Source organism: Dasypus novemcinctus, chromosome X (genome assembly GCF_030445035.2).
Source record: "Dasypus novemcinctus isolate mDasNov1 chromosome X, mDasNov1.1.hap2, whole genome shotgun sequence".
NCBI lineage: Eukaryota > Metazoa > Chordata > Mammalia > Cingulata > Dasypodidae > Dasypus > Dasypus novemcinctus.
In genome coordinates, this window is record NC_080704.1 from 56,651,791 (window position 1) to 56,674,350 (window position 22,560).

The 22,560-nt window shown below is 48.2% G+C and overlaps 1 protein-coding gene and 1 long non-coding RNA gene across 3 annotated transcripts in view; one reads left to right on the top strand and one right to left on the bottom strand.

Annotated features, from left to right (window-relative positions):
* Positions 1-10,873, bottom strand: part of LOC131277180 (uncharacterized) — a 29,261-nt gene extending 18,388 nt beyond the window's left edge. Inside the window, exon 1 of the long non-coding RNA XR_009184347.2 lies at positions 10,807-10,873. This is a non-coding gene — a long non-coding RNA (uncharacterized lncRNA). The remainder of the gene's footprint in view (positions 1-10,806) is intronic.
* On the top strand, positions 9,162-16,858 carry GATA1 (GATA binding protein 1). 2 transcript variants are annotated; one of them, XM_058291263.1, is made up of 6 exons: positions 9,162-9,212; positions 13,431-13,669; positions 14,181-14,555; positions 14,662-14,807; positions 15,598-15,723; positions 16,343-16,858. In XM_058291263.1, the coding sequence occupies exons 1-6, from the start codon at positions 9,166-9,168 to the stop codon at positions 16,709-16,711; spliced, it is 1,302 nt and encodes a 433-aa protein (XP_058147246.1). In that variant the 5' UTR covers positions 9,162-9,165; the 3' UTR covers positions 16,712-16,858. The 2 variants fall into 2 exon arrangements, with proteins under 2 accessions (XP_058147246.1, XP_004465037.1); XM_004464980.3 differs by lacking the exon at positions 9,162-9,212 and adding an exon at positions 9,359-9,499.
* The last annotated feature ends 5,702 nt before the right edge of the window (positions 16,859-22,560 follow it).

Below are 22,560 nucleotides of genomic sequence, written 5' to 3' on the forward strand. Positions count from 1 at the left end.
CTCATCTATGTTTACGGAGCTGTTGTTCTAGTGAAAGATATAGAAAATAAGAAAATCATTAAGTAACATGCTAAGTATGATAGAGGATGATAAATGCTTTGGAGAAAAAGAAAACATGGAAAAGAGTGAATGCAGATAAAAATCGCCAGGGCAGTTTACAATGTTTAATGGGCTGGCCAGGAAATGCATCACCAAGAAGGAGATATATGAGCACAGAGCTGAAGGAGGAAGCCACAAAGATGTCTGGAGGGAGAGCATACTAGTGTAAAGGCCCTGAGGCACAAATGGGCCTGGTGTGTGTAAGCAACAGTGAGCAGGCCAGTGCAGCTGGAACAGAGGGAGTGAGGGGGAGAACAATAGGAAGTAAGGTCAGAGAGGTGATGAGAGACAGCTTGTGTAGGTCATTGAGGGCCATGGTGAGGACTCTGGATTTTACACTGAGTCAGTGAGGAACCAAAGGAGGGTTTTGAACAGGGGAGAATTAGGATCTGACTTAGGTTGTAATAGGATCCCTCTGGCTGATGTGAGGAGAATGGACTGTAGGGGTAAGAGTGGAAGCAGGGGGACCATTGCTGAGGAGGCTACTGCAATAGTCCAAGTGAATGATGATGGTGGTGGCAGGAGAGATAACAAGAAGTGGTCAGATTCTAGAAACATTTTGAAGATATAGACTGGGTGGGTTCACTATGAGAGGAAATGTTAGCTAGAGAAGAGGCCCAAGGATAATACAAGGAAGAACAAGCAAACGAGGCAGGCAAAGAGGAAATGGACAAGTGAATTCCCGAGTGAATGACTGATGGGTGAATAAGCATGTATGAGAGTCTCTTAAGATAAGGGAGCCCCTAGGCATGTGGAACTCTGGTTTAAACAGTCCCCACAGGTGGCTCAGTCAAACCCTATGTGTGAACCCCCCAGGAACCCCAAAAACTCTGGGAAGAGAGGAAGCATCAGGGTGTGAGTTTCAGTATGCTAAGGTTTTGCCAAAGTCTGTAGCAGATTTCCTGCCTAGTTCTAAAGACAGCCTGCCTTGGACCCAGCAGTTATACGTCTGGATGATGGATAGATGGATAGGTAAATGTGTGGGCAGATGGGTGGATGGATGAATGAGTTGGTGGAGGAGTGGACGGATAAATGGGTGGGTGGGTGGGTGGATGGATGGGTATATGAACTGATAATCCCCAACCCCTGGATAAACTCCTTTACATTACATGTATGTGCACAGTGAGAAGAATATGAGTTTGTAAAATGCAGACTTGCTGCAATCGGGGAAGAAACTGGAAACAACCTCAATGTCCAAAAGCAGATGAATGGGTAAATAAACTGTGGCACATACATTCCATAGAACATCACTCAGCAATAAAAAGGAATGAAATGGTTCCTCAAAATATTTAAAATAGAATTACTATATGACTTAGGAATTCCACTCCTAGGTAAATAACTTAAAGAGGTGAGAACAGGGACTCAAACAGATTCGTGTATCTCAAATGTTCATAGCAGCATTAGCCACAATAGCCAAAACGTCAAAACAACCCAAATACCCATCCAGAGATGAATGAATAAACAAAATGTAGTATATCTATACAATAGAATATTATTCATTAACAGAAAGGAATGAAAGTTCTGATACATGCTACATGTTACATGGATGAACCTTGAAAACACTATGCTAAGTAAAATAAGCCAGACCAAAAGGACAAATATTGTATGATTCTACTTTGACAAAATATCTACAATAGGCAAGTTCATAAAGACAGAAAGTAGATTAGAGGTTAGCAGGGACTGGGAGATGGGGAGAATGAGAAGTTATTGCTTAATTGGTACAGGGTTTATGGTTGGGATGAAGAAAAAGTTTTGGTAATGGATGGTGGTGATGGTAGCACAACTTGTAAATATAACTAATGCCACTGAATGGTACACTTAAAATGGTTAAAATGGCAAATTATATGTTATATATATGTGTGTGTGTGTGTGTGTGTGTTACCACAATGATTTTTTTTAAAGGAATGAACTTGTGAAGGCAGTATTACCCTTATATCAAAACCAGATAATGGCATCACAAGAAAAGAAAACCACAGACAAATATCTCTTATTAATATAAACACAAAATCCTCAACAAAATACTAGCAATCTAAGTCCAGCAACATATAAATAGATTATAGTTATACACTATGAGCAAGTGGGATTTATCCCAGGAATGCAAGGTTGGCTCAACATATGAAAAATCAATCAATGGAATAATAAAATAAAGGAGAAAAAAAAACATGATCATCTCAGTGACACAGAAAAAGCATTTGATGAATTCCAACATTCTTTCATGACTAAAAACACTAAACAAATTAGGATTAGAAGGGCATTTTCTCAACAAGATAATGAGCATTTAGAAAAACAAGAAAAAAAGAAAAACCCACAGCTAACTCATGCTTAATGGTGAAAGAATGAAAGCTTTCCCTTGAAGATCAGAAACAAGACAAGAACGTCCACTCTCACCACTTCCGTTCAACACTGTACTGGAAGTTCTAGCCAAGGCAATTAGAAAAAAAAGGTATCTGTATTAGAAAGGAACAACTAAAACTATCTCTTTTTGCAGATGACATGAGCTTGTAAGTGGAAAATCTTTTTTTTTAATTAATTAATTTTTTAAATTGTATTTTCTGAAGATACATAGATCACAAAAAATGTTACATTAGTACTTACCAGGTGCAATGGATGTGTCATGATGATGGGAGAGAGTGTTGCTGTGGGGGGAGTGGGGGGTGGGGGCGGTGGGGTTGAATGGGACTTCATATTTTTTGAATGTAATATTTTTTAAAAAATGAATAAAAAATTCTAAAAAATGTTACATTAAAAAATATAAGAAGTTCCCATATACCCTACACACTCCCACTCCTCCCACATCAACAACATCTTTTGTCATTGTGGCACATTCATTGCATTTGGTGAATACATTTTGCAGCACTGCTGCACCACATGGATAATAGTTTACATTGTAGTTTACCCTCTCCCTCAGTACATGCAGGATATATAATGTCCTGCATCTGTCCCTGTGATATCATTTAGGACAACTCAAAGTCCTGAAAATACCCCCACATCAATCTGTTCTCCCCTCTCCCTGTCCTCAGCAACTACTGTGGCCACTGTCTCCACATCAATGATAGTTTCTTCAATTGCTAGAGTCAAAATAGTTCTACAGTAGAATACCAGTAAGTCCACTCTAATCCATATTTTATTCCTCCATCCTGTGGACCCTGGGATGGTGATGTCCACTCCACCTCTATATCAAGAGAGGGCTTAGATCCCACGTGGTTGATGGATGTGATTCTCCTGCTTGCAGTTGTAGGCACTGGAAAATCTTAAGGAATCCACAACAAAGCTGTCAGAGTTAAATGAGCTAAAAACTAAATGAGCTCAGCAAGATTCCAGGATATAAGATCAGTATATAAAAATCTATTGTCTCATGATGATGGAGGAGGTTGTTGTTATGGGGGCAGGAGTGGAGTGAGGGGGTGGGGGGTATATGGGGACCTCATATTTTTTTAATGTAACATTAAAAAAATAAATAAAGACCAAAAAATCTATTGTATTTCTATACTCTAGCAATGAACAACCCAGCAGATGAAATTAAGAAAACGATTCCATTTACAGTAACAACAAAAAAGAATATGGGGAAACGGACTTTGGCCCAGTGGTTAGGGCGTCCGTCTACCACATGGGAGGCCCGCGGTTCAAGCCCCGGGCCTCCTTGACCCGTGTGGAGCTGGCCATGCGCAGTGCTGATGCGCGCAAGGAGTGCCCTGCCACGCAGGGGTGTCCCCCGCGTAGGGGAGCCCCACGCGCAAGGAGTGCATCCATAAGGAGAGCCGCCCAGCGCGAAGGAGGGAGCAGCCTGCCGAGGAATGGCGCCGCCCACACTTCCTGTGCCGCTGACGACAACAGAAGCGGACAAAGAAACAAGACGCAGCAAAAAGACACAGAAAACAGACAACCGGGGGAGGGGAGGGGAATTAAATAAATAAATAATAAATCTATTAAAAAAAAAAAAAAAAAAAAAGAATATAACACTTAGAAACAAATTTAACAAAAGAAATGCAAGACTTGTGTATTGAAAACCACAAAACATTGTTGAAAAGAAATTAAAGAAGACCTACATAAATGGAAAGATATCCTGCATTCATGGATTGGAAGATTTAATATTGTTAAATGGCAATACTTCAAAAATTGATTTAGAGATCTAACAATCCCTATCAGAATTCCAGCTGACTTCTCTGCAGAAACTGATAAACAGATGCTAAAATTTATATGGAAATATAAGGAATCCAGAATAACCAAAACATCTTGAACAAAGTTGGAGGACTTCCATGCTGCCATTTCACAACTTACTATAAAGCTACAATAGTTCAAAAGGTGAGGTTCTGGCATATGGATAGACATATAGATCAACAGGGGAGAATTGAGAGTCCAGAAATAAACTGGTACATCTATGGTCAACTGATTTTTTATAAAGGTAGCAAGACCATTTGATGGGGAAAGAACAGTCTTTTCAACCGATGGTTCTGGGATACTGGATATCCACAAGCAAAACAACGAAGTTGGACCCCTACCTCACAACATATACAAAAATTAACTGTAAAAAAACCTAAATGTCAAGAGCTAAAACCATACAACTCTTAGAAGAAAACATAGATGTAAATCTTCATGAGCCTGAATGGGCAATTCTTAGATACGACATCTAAAGCAGAAGCAACCAAAGTAAAAATGGGTAAGTTGGACTTCATCAAAACTAAAAACTTTTGTGCATAAAAGATCATTACCAAGAAGTGAAATTACAACTTATAGAATGGTAGAAACTATTTGCAAATACACATCTGATAAGGGTCTAGTATCCAGAAAATATCAAGAACTCTCACAACTCAATAATAAAAAGACAAAGAATCCAATTAAAAGTGGTAAAGGATTTGAATAGAAATCTTTCAGAGAAGAACTTCAAATGGCCAATAAGCACATGAAAAGATGCTCACATCATTAGTCACTAAAGAAATGCAACTCTGAACAGTGAGATACCACTTCACACCCACTAAAATGGTTTTAATAAAAAAGAGGGAAAATAACAAGTGTTGGTGAAGATGTGGAGAAATTGGAACCCTTACACATTGCTGGTGGGGATGTAAGATGGTGCAGCTACTGTGGAAAACACTTTAGCAATCCTCAAAAAGCTAAACTTAAAGTTACCAGATGAACCTGCCATTCCACTCCCAGGTATATACCCAAGAGAACTGAAAACACATCCCCACATAAAAAGTTTTACAGGAATGTTCATAGCAGTATAATTTGTGATAGCCAAAAATGTCCATCAACTAATAAAGGTATAAACAAAATGTGGTATGTCCTTACAATGAACTATTATTAATACATATAAAGAATGAAGTACTGATACATCCTACAACATGAAAGAACCTTGAAGACTTTATGTAAAGTGAAATAATCCATTCCCAAAAGGCTACATATTGTATGATTTCATTTATATGAAATACCCAGAATAAGCAAATCCACAGACATAGAAAGTTGATTAGTTTTTGCCTGGGGCTGGGGTAGGGAGCAAAGTGGGAGTGATTGCTAATGGGTACAGGGTTTCTTTTGGGGGTAATGAAAGTGTTCTGAATTAGAGAGTGGTGATGGTCATGCAACCTTGTGAATATACAAAGCACTGAATGTACACTTTAAAGGGTGAATTTTATGTTGTGTGAATTACATCTCAATTTTAAAAAAAGAAAAAAAGGAATGAACTATTGATACACATGACATGGATGAATGCCTAGACATTATGCTGAGCAAAGGAAGTAGATACTGCATGATTCCATTTCTATGAAATTCAAAAACAGGCACACACACAGAAATATGTTGTTGATGGATACATGGATACGTAGTAATGGAAAAAAATACCCATGGGGAAGATAAATGCCAAACTCAAGGTAGTGGTAGAAGAGAGGAAAACAGAACCACTGCGAGGACTTCAACTGTATCTGTAATATATATATATATATATATATATTTTTTTTTTTTTTTAAAGGCGGTACCAGGCATTGAACCCAGGATCTCGTACATGGGAAGCAGGCACTCAACCATGAGCTACATCTGCTTTCCAAAGAGAGTTGGCTTCGTTTTTCATTTGTTTGTTTTTATGAGGTACTGGGGATCAAACCTGGACCTCGTACATGGGAAGCCGGCGTTCAGCCACTGAGCTACATCCACTCTCTTGTAATAGATTTCTTTGTAAAATGATCCGGGGCAGAAAAAGGACAAAAAGTTCACGTTTGACAAAGGTGAGCACTTGTCACTGTATCCTTTGTACTTTTCTCTGGTCTTGAAGTAGGTCATTAAAAAAATGGAACCATGTTTGGTAGCTATGTTTCAATATCTGTACATCAGCTGCAGCAAATATAATAGGAACATGTTAAAAAAGCAGTTTGGTTTGCCTCTTTGGCCAGGCTTTGGTCGATGTCTCTCTACACTGTGCTATTGATACTGAGGTGTGTCGGACTCCGTCCCCACTCTGGTGATCTCTCTGGTCTGGAGACTGGTACAAATAGTCCAAATGCCATGGGCATGGACCACACAGGGGCTACGTGGAACTCCAGAAAGTGCCACAAGGGAGGGAGCCAGTCAGGAAAGGCTTCTGGGAAGAGAGGACACCAGGAGGTGAGTCTCAAATGGAAGCCTGACAGAGAAGCTGGCCCGGACACGGCACCCCCCTCCACCGCCCTCGTCTCCCCCAAAGCCTGGCCTGGCCCCCACTGATTCCCTTATCTGCCCACTCCCAGCTGCCTCCCTGCTGGCTGAACTGCCGCCGCAGACTTCTGGGCCTGCGCACCCCTCTCCCTGGAAATGGGGGAGGGAATGGAGTGAGGCCTCAGAGCCTCAGGCTTTCTAGCTCTTGATGGAGGCAGGGCCGCGAGGAAGCCCAGTCCCCATGCTTTACTTTCCTTCCTAAGTCCTCTGGCCTCTCCAGGAATGAATAAGTGGGGTATGAGACCAGGGGCCAAACCCTTGTCTTAGAAGAGCTTTCCTCGAGCCTGCCCTTGCCGATGAAGGCAGATTTCCCTTCCTCACCCCCAACACGGCAAATTGCTGCTTCTAATAATTATGATGTTGAGTTACCATTTACGGTGTGCCATGCAGGCCCTGTATGGGGCGGGGGTTCTGCGATGGCATCCATTTTCCAGGCCAAGAAACTGAGGCTCACAAGGGTGGCTTGCCCAAGAATCAGGCAGCAAATCAGTGTCAGAGCTGAGACAAGAACCCAGGGCCTTGGAGAAACATCTTCCTTTCTCTGCACCTACTTCCTAGTCTGGAAGATGGTGACAATTCTACTCACTCATGTCATAAGGGCCTGGTGAGAATGGGCTACAATTTTGTGTGGCGAGCACCTAGCACGGTGCCTGGCCCACAGTCATCACTCAGCAAGTAATGTTGCTACTCTTGTTATTATCATTGTATGAGTGTTAGTAAAAGCATCAGAATTCGTGTTAGCGCCTGTCCTTGTTGTTGTTAGAATGAACAATAATTTGTTTTAGAATCATATTAGTTGTAACATTACTAATAATGTTAGTATGAGAACGAGTATTGGATTAGTATTCCTATTCCCATTAAAATTAGGACTTGTGTCAGAAGCAACCTGAGTATTACTATTAGAATTAGTGATTCGAATGAGGATTAGTATTGTCACCAGGATATTATTATGTTATGTTAGTAAGAAAGGGCCAAGTCCTCTGACTTGTATACAGCAGGTACTCCATAAATGAATAAACATACTTAATATTTACCAAGATTTCAGTATCCACCAGGCCCTTTGAAAGTCACTTAAGATGGATTCAAACTCAGGGCGTGGCACACGACAGAGGCTCAATAAATGGGAAGTGGTGACCTTGCTCTCTTACCTCCCATTTGGCCTGTGAGGACACTGAGGCTCCGAGAGGTAAGAGGACAACGGTCAGCTCCCTCTGGGTGGGCTAGTGGGCCAGCAGCTCACACAGGGCTCCGTCCCTGCCCTCTGCCCTCTCTGGGTCTCCGTCTCCCCACCACAGAATGGGTGGTCAAGCGAGCTCCCTGTCCCATGGAGTCCCAGTGCCGTGATTGGGTGGTCTTATCCCCTGCCCTATGGGCACCCCCATATGGGGGGACACCCTACTGTGTGCATGTGTGTCGGATGATTTTATATGGACACAGTGCTCAGAACAGATGAGGCCCAGGTTTGGGTCCATGGCGATGCGGTGGTTGTTGTCACTGTTGTTACTGTTTGGGGGAGGAAGGGAAGGGTTGGGTGGGGGACCAAGGTTGAGAGGCCCAGTGACCCTCGGGGGATCCCTCGTGGTGGGCTGGGGACAGAGTGACAGGTCACATGGACCCATATCAATCCACTTCCACTTCTCCCACCCCAGCACCGCCTGCCCTGGGCTTCCCCCAGGCTGCCACCTGGGGTCTCATGGCCTCCCTCTCAAACTGTCTGTCTCTGTCCCCGTCTCCACAACATCATCTCTCTCTCCTTTCTCAGTTTCTCCACCTGTGTCTCCAAGCCCTTCCCCTTCTCCACCCCATCCCACTCTAGAAGGACGGGCAGAGGAACCGACGCCAGGTCCCACCTCAGTTTCCCGCCTCCAAGGCGGCATGGTGAGCAAGAAGTTGAAGCCCCTGTCCCTGGGTGTTCTCTTCGCGCCCCGCCCCCCCACCCCAAGACAGCCTGTTACCGCGGGCGCCAACAGCCACGGTGGCCTCCATCTGATAAGACTTATCTGCTGCTCCAGGGCAGGCAGGAGCTGGCGTAAGCCCCAGCGGGGCGCTGCGTGAGTGTGCCCCTGCCTCCCTCAAGCCCTGGCCTGGCCCCCAGGCTGGGGCCTGGGTCGTCAAGGTGTAGCGCAGGTGCTGGTTCAAATCCCACTGAACCTCGATCTGAGCCTCATTCTTCTCACCTGAAAAATGGGTACAACCCCACCCCTCCTCTCCCTGCAGCCAGGAGGCCTCAAGCACAAAAGGGTCCAGGCGACACTGGACCCAGCACATAGTAGGGGCTTTACAAACAGTCACAGAGAAGCCCAGCTGAGTCATGAAACCCTATCTGCTACTCTCATATTATAGGGTTTCAGCCTCTTTCACTTGGCTGGACACTAAAAGTTCATGGGAACCCAGGTCGAGGAGGGTCGAAGAATTCATGGGGTGGGCAGGTATGTGTGTGTGGGGGGGGCGGGAAGGCCGCAGTGCCCAAGAGGTGCCCCACAAGCAGGGGGCTGCCCCCTCCCCCCATCGCCCCACCCACTGGGGCACCAGCCACTCCCTGGGGAGGAGGGAGGAGGGAGAGAGGAGGGAGAGAAGGAGGGAGAGTGCGAGGGAGGGAGAGAAGGAGGGTGGAAGGGTGCCTCAAAGGCCAAGGCCAGCCAGGACACCCCCCGGGATCACACCGACCTCGCCACATCCCCAAGGCAGCTGAACCCTCTGCACCCACCAGCCCAAGGTCAGTCTCAGCCCCCAAAGAACCCCCAGCAAGGCAGATCCTCAAGCCTGCTGCTCCAACCTCATGGCTACTCCCCCAGTCTGCTCCAGGCTCCCCAACCCACTGCTGGCCCCCAAAGTGTCTGCCACCCCTGAATCTTTTCACAGCTCCCCCCCAAACCCACCTCTGTTTTTCCAACCCCGATCTTTGCCTCTGACTCTTACCTCCCCAAACCCCACTTTTCTCTGCTCTGTCTCCTAGCCTCTTCCTCCAAGGCATCTATTTTCCCTGATCCCTTAATTCTGTGCCCCATGCCCCAGATCTGTGTCCCTTAAACCTCATCTCTGACCCATCCAACATGCCCTCATCCCCCCCAAATGTTATCTTACTCACCCAAACTTGTTTCTATCCCCCTGCGTGCTCCCCCAACCTTACTTTGCTCCCCCAAGCCTATTTCTGTCCCCAAACCCCTTTTCTGTTCCACAATATCCTTGTTTATGCCCCCAAACTTCTTCTCCAATTCTCCAAACTTGTCTCTGATCCCCCAAACCCTAGCTCGATCCTCCTACCCTCACCTCTGTCTGTCAAACTCCTTATTTGTTCCCTGGGATTTCTCTCTGATCTCCCCAAAACCATTTCTCTTCGCCGACCCATGCCTGCTTGCCAAAATGTCCTTTTCACTCCAAACACTAAGTCTACTCCCCTCTAAGTCTGTTCTGCCCCATGAACCCCCCCATATCTGCCTTCCTTAAACCCCATCTCTATCCCTGCCTAATGTCTTTGTCCCCCCAAATATCATCTCTAGCCTCAAACCTTTCCCCATCCTAATTCCATTCCAGCTTCTCAAACTCCACCTGTGCTGCTGCCAAATCCCATTTCTAATCATCGGCCACATTTCTCTCTGCCCAAACCCTTTCCTGACCCCTAAACTCCATCCCTGTGCCAGCAAAACCCTTGGAGCCTCCAAATTTTTCTATGTCCTTCAAAATCTACTTCTGAACCCCAAACTATACTCCCAATACTGAAACTCTGACTCTCCAACTTCACATCTGACCCCCCAACTTCATCTTCACTTTCCCAACTTCTTTCTGGACCCAACATGTATCTCTGAACTTCCAAACTGGTCTCTGCTCTTCCAGCTCCATATCTGCTTCCCCCAAACTCCATGACCACTCCTCCAACTTCTCCCAGACTCCTCAACCCTGTATCTGACTCTGAAACTCCCACCTCTAACCCCTCAAATCATCCCATACCTGACCCCCAGACCCCATTCTTGCTCCCTCCAGTCCCGTGGGATAGTCCCTTGAAGGTTGGGACAGGGATGTTACCTGGGGTGAGGGAGAGTCGAGGGTGCCTGGTTGCTGCCTGCCTCCGTTGGGGCAGCACTTACTCTAGTGGGGCAGCTGATAAGGAGCTTTCATATCCCCCAGCCTCGAGATAAACTTTATCTCTGTCCGGAGAGTGATAACTGGGGATGGGGGGGCTGGGCCCCTGCCACAGGAGGGTAGGCAACCCTGGACCTGCCAAGATGGGGGGCGTGTAGGGTTGGGGGGTAATGGGGCTGGAGAGATTCGGGGGAAGAGGTGAGGTAAGGCTGAGGGGATGAGGGAATGGTGGGGATAGAGACCAAAAGAGAGTCAGAGCTGCCCAGGGAGATGGAGAGAGAAAGGAGGCAGGGAGAAAAAGAGAAGAAAGAATGAGAGACAGAGATGTTGAGCGAGAGAAGGGAGGAACAGGAGAGAGAGACTCAAAGAAAGAGCAAGAGGCAGAAACAGAGAGAGACTGAGAAAGACCCAGGAACAGAGAGGAGTCCCATAGAATCATGGAGAGATGGAGACTAACAAAGAATTAGGGACAGAGCAAGACGCCCTCCCCAGGGAGAGACAGCGAGGACCCCTGGGGCAGAGAAGGGGTTAGTCATGGGTACATATACAGCACACACATACACCCTGACCCGGGACCAGCCCTTTACTGACTGCTTAACAGGTCAGGTAGGTGGGGGCGTGAAGAGGGCCTTCTGCTCCATTCCCATCACCCCAGCCTAAAGAGGGCAACTGAGGCCCTCAGATTCATAGGATCAGAGACCAGAGCAGAACTAGAACCCAGGTTTCCCAATGCCCTGTCTTGGGCTGTGAACAGTAAGCAGGGCTGGGGATCAGAAGAGAGTCATGGAAAGGTCAGAGGGTTCAGGGAGAGAGACTGGCAACGGGGAGGAACAGGCAGAAGGTGACAGAGTGGGAGACACAGAAAGAGAGAGAGAAGGAGAGATGCAAAGAGATTTGAGGGGAGAGGGAGGGAGAAAGAGAAACAGAATGAGAGCAGGCAAGCTAAGGAAGAGTGAGGAAGAGAGGGAGCGTGAAAATGAGATAGAGGCAGACGGGAAAAGAGAGATGAGGTAGAGATGAAGATGGAGAGAGTCAATCAGCGACCTAGAGACACAGGGAGACAAAGAAAGAGGGGGAAATAAATTAAACCTTCATAAAAGGACAAAGAATGGAAGAGAGAGGGAAGGGACACAAGATGTATCACTGAAGTACAGAAAGAGAAGGGGGAGTAATAGAGTCGGACTTGAGAAATTAGAGAGAGACCCAGGAAAACAGAGAGGTTGAGAGACAGACACAAGCGGGGGACGGAGACCAACCCACAATGTGGGTCTTTGCTCAGCCCCTACCACCATCCCCTATCTGTCAGAGGGGGAAACTGAGGTCTGGGAATGGTAAGGACGGAAGGACCCTGAAAGAAGAACTATGGCGGGCCTCTCCAGGGGAGAGGGTACGGCTAAAGGGAACACCTCCCACCTGACCCCCTCCTCAGAGGAAGCCAGTGGCCTTGGGGTGATTTCAAAAGTTGGGCGGGGGTGGCAGAGATAAGCAGTGTGGGGTACTGACCCCCCCCCCCCAGGGAGCAGGGAGGAACTGAGCGGGCCCTCTGCAGACCCAACGGAGGCGGGGGAAGCGGGGGAGGCAAGCCGGAAACCATGGGGTTTCTGAGAAAGTCAGAGGGCAAGATGCAACAGATAGGGATGAAGTTGGGGACCACGGGAGGGTGAACCCCAAGGTCCCAGGAGGTGACCAAGGGATTCAAGAGACCTTGAGTCTATTCCCAATCCCACCCCCACCCAGACTCTTCTAGAGGGGGAGGACGCGGAGCATGGGGGGAGGGGAGGATAAGAAGAGGAAGTGGAGGGGGGAGGAGGGGAAGGGAAGATGAGGAAGGGAGAAAAAGATGAGCAGAAAAGGAGGGGGGAGAGGAGAGGCATGAGGGAGAGGAGAGAGAGGGGAAAGGAAAGGAGCAGGAGGAAAGAGTGGAGGAGGAGATGTACAGAAGAAGCAGAGAAGGAAATACGATGGATGGAAAAGGAGAGAAGAGGAGGGTAGAGAAGGAGAAGGAAGGGAAGGAGGGAGAGAAGAGAAGGGGAAAGAGAAAGGAGAGGAGGAGGAGAAGGAGAACAGGAGGATGGCAAGGGGTAGGAGAAAGAGAAGGTGGAGGAGTAAAGAAGAGAGAAGTATGAGGAAGAAGGAGTGAAAAGAGAAGGAAGAAGGGGAAGAGGAAGACAAGAAAGAGGGGTTGAGTGAAAGAAGGGAAAAGAAGGGATGAGGAGGAGGGAAAAGAGAGAAGTGAAGAAGAGGGAGGGGATGTGCATGGAGAAAGAGGGAGAAGAGGGAGGGAGGACAAAAGGGGCCAAAAGGGAAGGAGGACGGAGAAGAAGACGAGAAGAGGAGGATGGAAGTGAGAGGATGGGGTGGAAGACAAGGGAGAGATGAAGGAGAGGTGAGAAGAGAGGAGAGAGGGGAAAGAGGGAGGGGGAAGAAGAGAATAAGGAGGGTCATAAGGAGATGGAGAGAAGGAATCTGGGGAGTGAGAGCCTGGAGAGGGCAGAGGGGAAGACAAGGAGGTGGAGAGGGGATGGGCGGAGGTTGCCTGTGTCTGAGGACCCCTCCTGTTCTCACAGGTCAAACTCCAGAGACCCCATGGAATTCTCTGGCCTGGGGGCCCTGGGGACCTCAGAGCCCCTACCCCAGTTTGTGGATCCTGCTTTGGTGTCCTCGGCACCAGAGTCAGGGGTCTTCTTCCCCTCTGGGCCCGAGGGCTTGGATGCAGCAGCCTCCTCCACTGCCCCGAGCACCGCCACTGCTGCAGCGGCTGCACTGGCCTACTACAGGGACACCGAAGCCTACAGACACTCCCCAGGTAACCCCTTTGGGTGACTGTCTGGGCATATTGACTGGCTGTCATTGGGGTTGCCATGGAGACGCGTAGCTAGGCTGGAATCCCACCAAGGGGTCATCTTGGACATAGCTTTTCATATAGCTGTGCCGACCCCTGCCCCAGGCAAAGTCCAGTCCTGGGAATTCCAATGCCCTGCCACCTGCCTTATCAAGGTGGCCATATTGGCAAGCCATACTGGAAGTTTGTGGTGGCTGCCTTAGTTGTCAAGTGATCTACTGGGCTTCGAATCCCAACAGTCATTCTCCAAGCCTAACTGGAAATGATTGGGGGTTATTGTAGCTGCCAGAGTGACCAAATGGGTTGGAATTCAGGAGTCACTCCATGGCTGGCCACTTGTGGAGTGGTTGGAAATGTACCCACCATGTTGGGACTGTTGGGAACCAGTGCACCCTGAAAGGGGGGCGGGGTGGCCTTAGACTGAACTCTCCTCTTCTTTCCTCCTTCTTTCCCATACCCACCCCCCACTTCACAGTTTTTCAGGTCTACCCATTGCTCAACTGTATGGAAGGGATCCCAGGGGGCTCACCATATGCCGGCTGGGCCTATGGCAAGACGGGGCTCTACCCTGCCTCAACTGTGTGCCCCACCCGTGAGGAGTCCCCTCCCCAGGCCCCTGAAGATCCAGATGGGAAAGGCAGCGCCAGCTTCCTGGAGACCTTAAAGACAGAGCGACTGAGTCCGGACCTCTTGACCCTGGGGCCCGCACTGCCTTCATCACTTCCTGTCCCTGGCAGCGCCTATGGGGGTCCCGACTTTTCCAGTACCTTCTTCCCCACCGGAAGCCCCCTCAATCCAGCAGCTTATTCCTCCCCCAAGCTGCGTGGCACCCTGCCCCTGCCCCCTTGTGGTGAGGCTCCTGAAAGGGACACGGGGTTAGGGAGCAGGGTGGGGGTGGGTCCAAGGCAAAACTGAGCTGAGCCTGGCTCCCTCTTCCCCTCTGTCCACCCCACCAGAGGCGAGGGAGTGTGTGAACTGTGGCGCGACCGCCACTCCACTGTGGCGGAGGGACAGGACGGGCCACTACCTGTGCAATGCCTGTGGCCTCTATCACAAGATGAACGGGCAGAACAGGCCCCTCATCCGGCCCAAGAAGCGCCTGGTAAGACCCCAGGCCCGCCTCACTTGGTGCAGGAACTACTGTTCTCATCCTGTGAATCCCTGGCCTCCCGTTGTCAAGAGACTCCTGTTCTCACGTCCTGCGCGAACCCCTGCCCTCACCGTGTACAAGGACCCACGTCCTTCCAACTGTATAGGAGCCCCCGTCCTCAATCTTAGAGGAATTCTGTCCTAACACCGCACAGAGACCCTTTGCCCTCTCCCTGAACAAGCAGCCCTGGCCTCAGCCTGTTCAGAAGCCCCTGTCTTCACCCTGTTGAGGAACACCTGCCCTTACCCTGAAATGGCAGTTCTTGGGGTACAGGAACACCTACCCTCAGGCTCCCCTTATAGGCTTCAAACAGGAGCCCTCGTCCTCAAACAGGCCATCCTTATCCGTGTTGGAATCAAAACAAAACTGGGGCCTGGGTCCCCTTCCCCCAGCTGTGCTGATGAAATTGATCCAGGGTGCTGCCCGGGCATCTGAATTTTTAACTTCCCCAGCAACTCCACTGTGCAGCCCAAGTTGAGAAACGCTGACCTAGTCCCTAATACAGTGCTAGAAACCCTTAGCCTGCATAGGAACCCCTGTCCTCACCCCATCCAGAATCCACAGCCACTGCCCTGGAAATACCCCTGTGCTCACTCTGTGCAGGGACCCCCAATATGACTCTGCAGGAACTCCTGCCTTTAGCCTGACCCTTATCTCTTGGGACCTCCCAACATACCCTCGGAGTCCCTTTGCCCTACTTGCACCTGCCCGGTGCACTGATCCTCACATTCTCTTCCCCTAGATTGTCAGCAAACGGGCAGGTACTCAGTGCACCAACTGCCAGACAACCACCACGACACTGTGGCGGAGAAATGCAAGTGGGGACCCTGTGTGCAATGCCTGCGGCCTCTACTACAAGCTACACCAGGTGAGACCCTGCCATCCCTGTCCTCACATCATGCTTCCCCTCCCTCTTCATTCTGCCCTTGTTCTACTCTGAACCTTCTCTTCATACCCCTTCTTCCCTTCTCCTTCCTCCTCTTTCCCTTTCCCTTCTCTTCCTTCTTTCTCCTCCCCCTTCCCTCTCACTTTTCTTTCCTCCCTCTTTGCCTCCCTTTCTCCCTCCTCTCTTCTTCCTCTTATTCTCCTCCCTCCTTCTTTCTCTTTTCTCCCTCACCCTCCTCCCTCCCATCTCCTTCCTTCCTTCTTCTCCCTCCTTTCTTACACTTCCCTTCTGCTCTGGTCTCTCTCCTCCTATCTTCTTCCTCTTCCCCTCTTCCCTACCTCCAGCCATCACCCAACTTCCATTCCCCGCCCTAGCCCTAGACCTTGGGCAGCTCCTAACAGCCTTGGAGGCTTTCCCAAGCTCAGGGCGGCAGGATCTCAGGCTTCCTTAGGACAATATCTGCGCCACACCCAGGGCACATCCTCCTTATTCCTTGAACCAATTCCCTATTCATAAAGAAGGAGGGTGAAGGGGGTGGCCCTGGTAGAGGCAGAGAGAGGCAACGGAGTCAGGAAACACCCCGTGACCATCCTTTCGGCAGGTGAACCGGCCACTGACCATGCGGAAGGATGGCATTCAGACTCGAAACCGCAAGGCATCTGGAAAAGGGAAAAAGAAACGGGGATCGAGTCTGGGAGGTACAGCAACAGCCGAAGGCCCCGCTGGTGGCTTCATGGTGGTGGCTGGGGGCAGCGGTGGGAATTGTGGGGAGGTGGCCTCAGGCTTGACGTTGGGCCCACCAGGTACGGCCCATCTCTACCAAGGCCTGGGCCCCGTGGTGCTGTCGGGGCCTGTCAGCCACCTCATGCCTTTCCCAGGACCCCTGCTGGGCTCAGCCACAGGCTCCTTCCCCACCGGCCCCATGCCTCCCACCACTACCACTACCGTGGTGGCTCCACTGAGCTCGTGAGGGCACAGAGCTTTGCATCAGGGGGCAGGAACGGTGACCCCTCCTCTTGCAGCCAGCAGTCTTTACAACCCAACCCTCTGGGCCCCAGACACCCTCCGGCCTGGACCTTCAAAGCTTTTGTACAATAAAACCACCAAAGTCCTGAAACTGGCAGTGAGTCTGTGTAGAGTGGAATAAATAGTGGCGCCATGTAGTGTGTCAGTGTCTGTGATTAGAGCCCAGTGGATGGCTGCAAGGTGTGACTGAGAAGGCTGTGGAAGACGCATGGGTGGCACTTCGTGATCCTGAGTTAGGATGGGCAAGTGTAACGGTGTGCATGGAACCACGGGTGACAGTGCCCAGCTTGTGTGAGGTGGCTTGTGCATGCACCAGCCGTGGCGAGAGGCAGTGTGTGAGTGGCTGGTCGCTCTGTGTGGCTGTGGCCGTAGGGGGGTGAGGCTGGGTGAGAGGGGGTGTGTGATGTGTGTGATGTCATGTGACTGAGAGAGGCAGGGCATAGATGATTGGCTGTGGAAGCACATGTGAGAGAGTGTGTGATGAGGAAAGGTATGGGCTTGTATTTGTGTTCGTGTGTGTTGCTGGGTGATCTTTTTTGGCTTCTTCGTTTGCAAGGCAATAAAGACATTTATGTGGAGTCTTGGAGTTGCAATTCAGGGAACACAGATTCAGGAAGCAAACCAAATCATTTTTCCAGGCAAAGGTGGTTTGGTTTTTTTTTGTGTTTTTTTTTTTTAATGAAAACAATTCAAGTGTTCAATGCACAAATTTAATAACCAGCAGGACGTATAAGATACATCCAGGAATTCTCATACATCATTATAGTGAAGAAACAATACTTTCAGAGAATTATCTTTAGGTGAAGAAATTTAAATTGTTAGTCAGGGAAAGAAATGCTGTACATATATGCACGATAAGTCTAAAAATCAGGCTGTGAAAAGGGGTTCTACAACTGAAATAGTCTGAGAAATGCTGAAAGGCATTTGTTCTCTGCAATCTCTACAAATAAAATAACTTTAGGAGTAGAGAATTTTGAATTGGATGTTAACGCGTAAGACAATTTTTAAAAAATCTGCCTTTATTATAATGGTGTTGATACCCTTGGCATATTAAATTTTTGGCTTATTTTCTTTTTCTTTCCCAAATTCAGCTATCTGACTAAATATATTGAGCAAATTTTGAGATAAATTTTTTTAACTCCACTTTCTGATTGTTCTTTGCTATTTAGTCCATCTTCTGGAATCACTGCTTTAATATCCTCCCCATAATTGTCCTCCCTTTCATATTCTCCTTGATTTTATTTAGCTGATATCTTTGCTCATATCTACTAAAGTCACGCGATCCAGAATAAGTATGTTTTTTGTATTTGTCAACTGACTTCCAAGGGTACTCTGAGGTTGCTGGTAAAGTGGAATTCCTCCCTGAACCTGACTCCCACCTTCTATAATGCTGTTTTTCTTCCCTCTATATCCTTTTTCAAATCTTCCATAACCATAAATTTTTATCTTGTCATCTGAATTCCTACAGAAAGTATCTGAGGAATCTCTTCTACTAGAAAAATGCCTTTCTCGTTTACATGGCTTTTCTGTCTTGTTACTACCTGCTCCAGGCAAGGTTTTTTTTTTTTAAGATTTATTTATTTACTTATTTATTTCTCTCTCCTTCCCCCCCAACCCCCCCCCCCCCGTTGTCTGCTCTCTGTGTCCATTTGCTGCGTGTTCTTCTTTGTCCGCTTCCGTTGTCAGCGGCACGGGAATCTGTGTTTCTTCTTGTTGCATCATCTTGATGTGTCAGCTCTCCGTGTGTGCGGTGCCATTCCTGGGCAGGCTGCACTTTCTTTCGCGCTGGGTGGCTCTCCCTTTGGGGCACACTCCTTGCATGTGGGGCTCCCCTACACGGGGGACACCCCTGCGTGGCACGGTACTCCTTGCGTGCATCAGCACTGCGCGTGGGCCAGCTCCACACGGGTCAAGGAGGCCCGGGGTTTGAACCGCGGACCTCCCATGTGGTATACGGATGCCCCATCCACTGGGCCAAGTCCGCTTCCCAAGGCAAGGGTTTTTAAAGGAAAATAAGATTACACAAGTTGTTTGTGGTTGGTAGGGTATTTGGGGTACTCTAATTGTCCTTTAGGTTATATAGTTAACTGAGTTCTTTATCTTGTAGTTGGTTCTATGGTATGTGGATGGCCTTAGGATTTTGCTGGGTGATCTTTGAGACAGGCTGACAGTGTAGGCACTGGGCACAAGATGATTGGTAAGCACTCTTGGCCTGCTGAACAAGAACTACATGGACGGTGCGTGGAGGCATTACAGTGTGACCATGAGGGTCTGTGCATCAGGGTATCTTCGTGGATTTGGTAATGTTAATATTTCTGAGACAGCCTATGCATCTGGGTGTATGTTTTAGTTTCCTGGAGGCTCAAGCAAATACCATGCAATGGGCTGGCTTAAACAATGAGAATTTATTGGCTCATGGTTTTAAGGTTGGGAAAAAGTCCAAATCAAAGCATCGTGGAGGTAGATGCTTTTTCCCCCAAAGACTGTGGTGTCCCAGAGCTGGCTGCCAGTGATCCTTGGTCCTGGGTGCTCTGCCCATGGCAAGGCACAGGGCATCCTCTCCTGGTCTCTCCCTTCTCTTCTGGGTTCCATCTACTTTTAGCTCTTAGTTTCTGTGGCTTTTCCTCACCTATCTGGCTGGGTTTCATTCTGCTTATAAAGAACTCCAGTAATAGGTCCAAATTGGGGTAGGCCACACCTTAACTGAAGTCATCTCATCAAAACGTCCTACTGACAATGGGTTCACAGGAATGGATTAAGTTTGAGAACATGTTTTTCTAGGGTACATACAGCTCCAAACCACCTGTGTGTGTGTATTGAGTGGCATGTGCCCATGTCACAGGGTCTCTGAGTACATATTTGTTTGTAGAAGTATCAATATGTATAGTTTCAGTCAGTGTAAGTTAGGGACCCTCTTCCAAGACACAAAAGACATGTTCAGAGAAGGAAAGGGGGGAAGGGGTGGAGCTGGAATGGTAGCCCTCACGGAGGTCAGAAGGCCACTGCTGGGCCATGGGGTTTTCTGTCTTCCTGTCAGTCACCTCTTATCTCTCACCCCAGCTCGGCCTGCAGCCCTGTGGGAAATGGCAGAGAATGACAGCGGGAGCTTAGGAGAACAAAATAAGCCTCTGGAGGTGAGACTTAGACCTGGGTTGGTGAAGAGCTCCCCACAGCGCTAAGTCCTTCCCTAACACGTGTACTCACCTGGGTGAACTGTTCCACTCAAGGTGGAATCTGTTTTTCAAATGAACAAACACTGCATAGGAGCAGACCCAGAGTCCAGTGAGTCCCAAGCCAGGGAGGTGAAGTGGCTCGCCCAGGGCCAGGCAGTGTGGCCCCAGAATCCCTGTGCTTAGCTACCATATTATGTGGCCTGTTGTCATAGCAAGCAGCACTGTTTATTGGATGCTCACTGTGGGTCAGGGAGCAGGCTGGGAGGATTCTGTTGCTTTAGTTAACATTCACACCTGAAAGAGAGACTCTGAAGAAAGTATACTTATCTTCATCCTCATCTTACGAATGTAAATGAGAGGCTCAGAACAGACCACGCTGAGTTGAAAGACTGGATTTTGGATGGGAGGACACCCCTGCCCCACTAAAACAACTGAGTGTTGCTCACACTTCATCGGGCAGCTTCTCATTACTAACTTCTCCTCTAGAGCCCCAAATATGGAGATAGTGCTGCCTGTATACCCTGACCATGAAAAGGGGTGCACTATAGCCTGGTCCATATTATGTGTAAGCAGCAGTCCTCAAAATCCAAAAACAAACCAAAACTCAATACCCTTTGGCTAGTCTCCATGCTTGCCACACCAAGGAGGCTGCTGTGATGTCATGGTCATTTCTCCTCATTACAGGGATTCTCCAGAACTTGCCCTGACTCTGAAAAAGCTTCCTGCTTGTCCTCTCCACAAGAACGCCAGCTCTCACACTCTGTAGGAGCCCCTGTCCTCATTTGCACAGAAACCCCCCTTAGAACCTGTGCTGGAAGTATGTCTGGCCCTATATGGAAACTCATGGCCCCACCTTGTTCAGGAACCCTGTCCTCATCCAACAAGAGAACTGTCCTAGCCAGGAACTCAGTTTTGAGACTTCAAGGGAACCCGTTATCTAATTACCAACGGGAGACTCATCCTGATCTTAGCCAGGAGCAGAAGCCCTCACCTTGTACAGGGGGAACCCCTGCCTTACCCCATTTCAGAATCTCTGAGCCCATGGAGCCTCTGTATCAGCCTTTACAAAAATCCTTGCCTGACCCTCTACGTGAGTCCCTTATCTCTCTGTAGAAGTGCGATATCGACCTGGGACTGTAACAACTGTCCTCACATGGTACCAGAGCCCTGACCTCCAGGTAGAGTTTTAGAAACACCTCAGTTTAAGACATTCTCATCTACTTGGTCTTGGATGAAACCCAAGCGTTGGTATTTTGTTTCTTTTGCGAAAATTTGTATTGCAGTAAAACAGATAAGAAGAAAAGTGTACAAACCATAGGTAAACAGCTCAGTGAGTTTGTGTGGAGTGAACCCAGCTCCAGAGCAGAATCCAGATCAAGAAGCAAAACATGACTAACCCCTCCAGAAGCCCTCCTCAGGCCGGCATCCAGTCAGCTCCCCACCCCCAAAGATAACTGCCCTGACTTCCATAGAATAATTTTGCCTGGTTATGAATTTTAAATAAATGGAATCATACAGTAGGTACTCTTTTTGCCTAATGTCTATTGCTCCAGGAGTACTTTTTCAAGTTCTAGTTGATTTGACATGAGTAACCAAAACCTGACAAGGTACAGGAACCGACGATCTGACTTCTTTCAGTAATTCCGGTCTGGAATCTAGACAAAAAACCCAACTTCTGAACCACTGGCCTGGTTTGCTCGCTCTCTTTCTCTCTCTCTCTCTCTTGAAATCCCTGTTCTTAACCTTTTCAGGAGCCCAGTGCTGACTGAGCATAGAAACCCTTGCCTTCATACTGTACAGGAAACACTGACCTCACCCTGTGCAATTTCTGACCTCACACAGTACACTGTCGAGTCTATGGGAACCCATTATCCAACTCACAACATGAACCTCAGTCTTGAACCTTTAGAAAACTCTTTCCTGACCGGTGGCTGGGACCCCTGTTCTGACCCTCTACTCTAACGGAGCCCCTGTGGCCTTACTTGGTACGGGACCCCCAGTCCAGACACGGTTCAGGTCCCATTTACTGATGCTGAACAGGGCTCCCTATCTATCCTCACACCATGTAGGAACCCTTGTCTTTCCCCCATGTTAGATCTACTCTGCAGGAGCCTCTGTAGGAAACCTTTTCCTGAAGTAAACAGAAACGCTTTACCTTTCTCATTTACAGGAGTCTCTGATCTGATCCTTTATAGGAACTCCTGACTACACACTCTGGAAACACAGTCCTAAAACTAACAGGAAGCCCTGATCTGACTCTCAATAACAAGCCGGGCCTTCACCCCATATAAGAACCACTGTCCTGCCCCCAAGAGGAGAAACGCTAACCTGAATCTCTGAAGGAAACGATATAAATGGTATCCTAACTCTGCTCAGCATTTTTGTCCTACCCTCTATCTGTTCAGGAAAAAAAGAAAGTGCCTTCATATCTGTATTAGTAAGCCAAAGGGGCGCTGATGCAAAATACCAGAAATTGGTTGGTTTTTACAAAGGGTATTTATTTGGGGTAGGAGCTTACAGATGCCAGGCCATAAGGCATAAGTTACTTCCCTCACGAAAGTCTATTTTCACGTGTTGGAGCAAGATGGCTGCCGACGTCTGCGAGGGTTCAGGGTTCAGG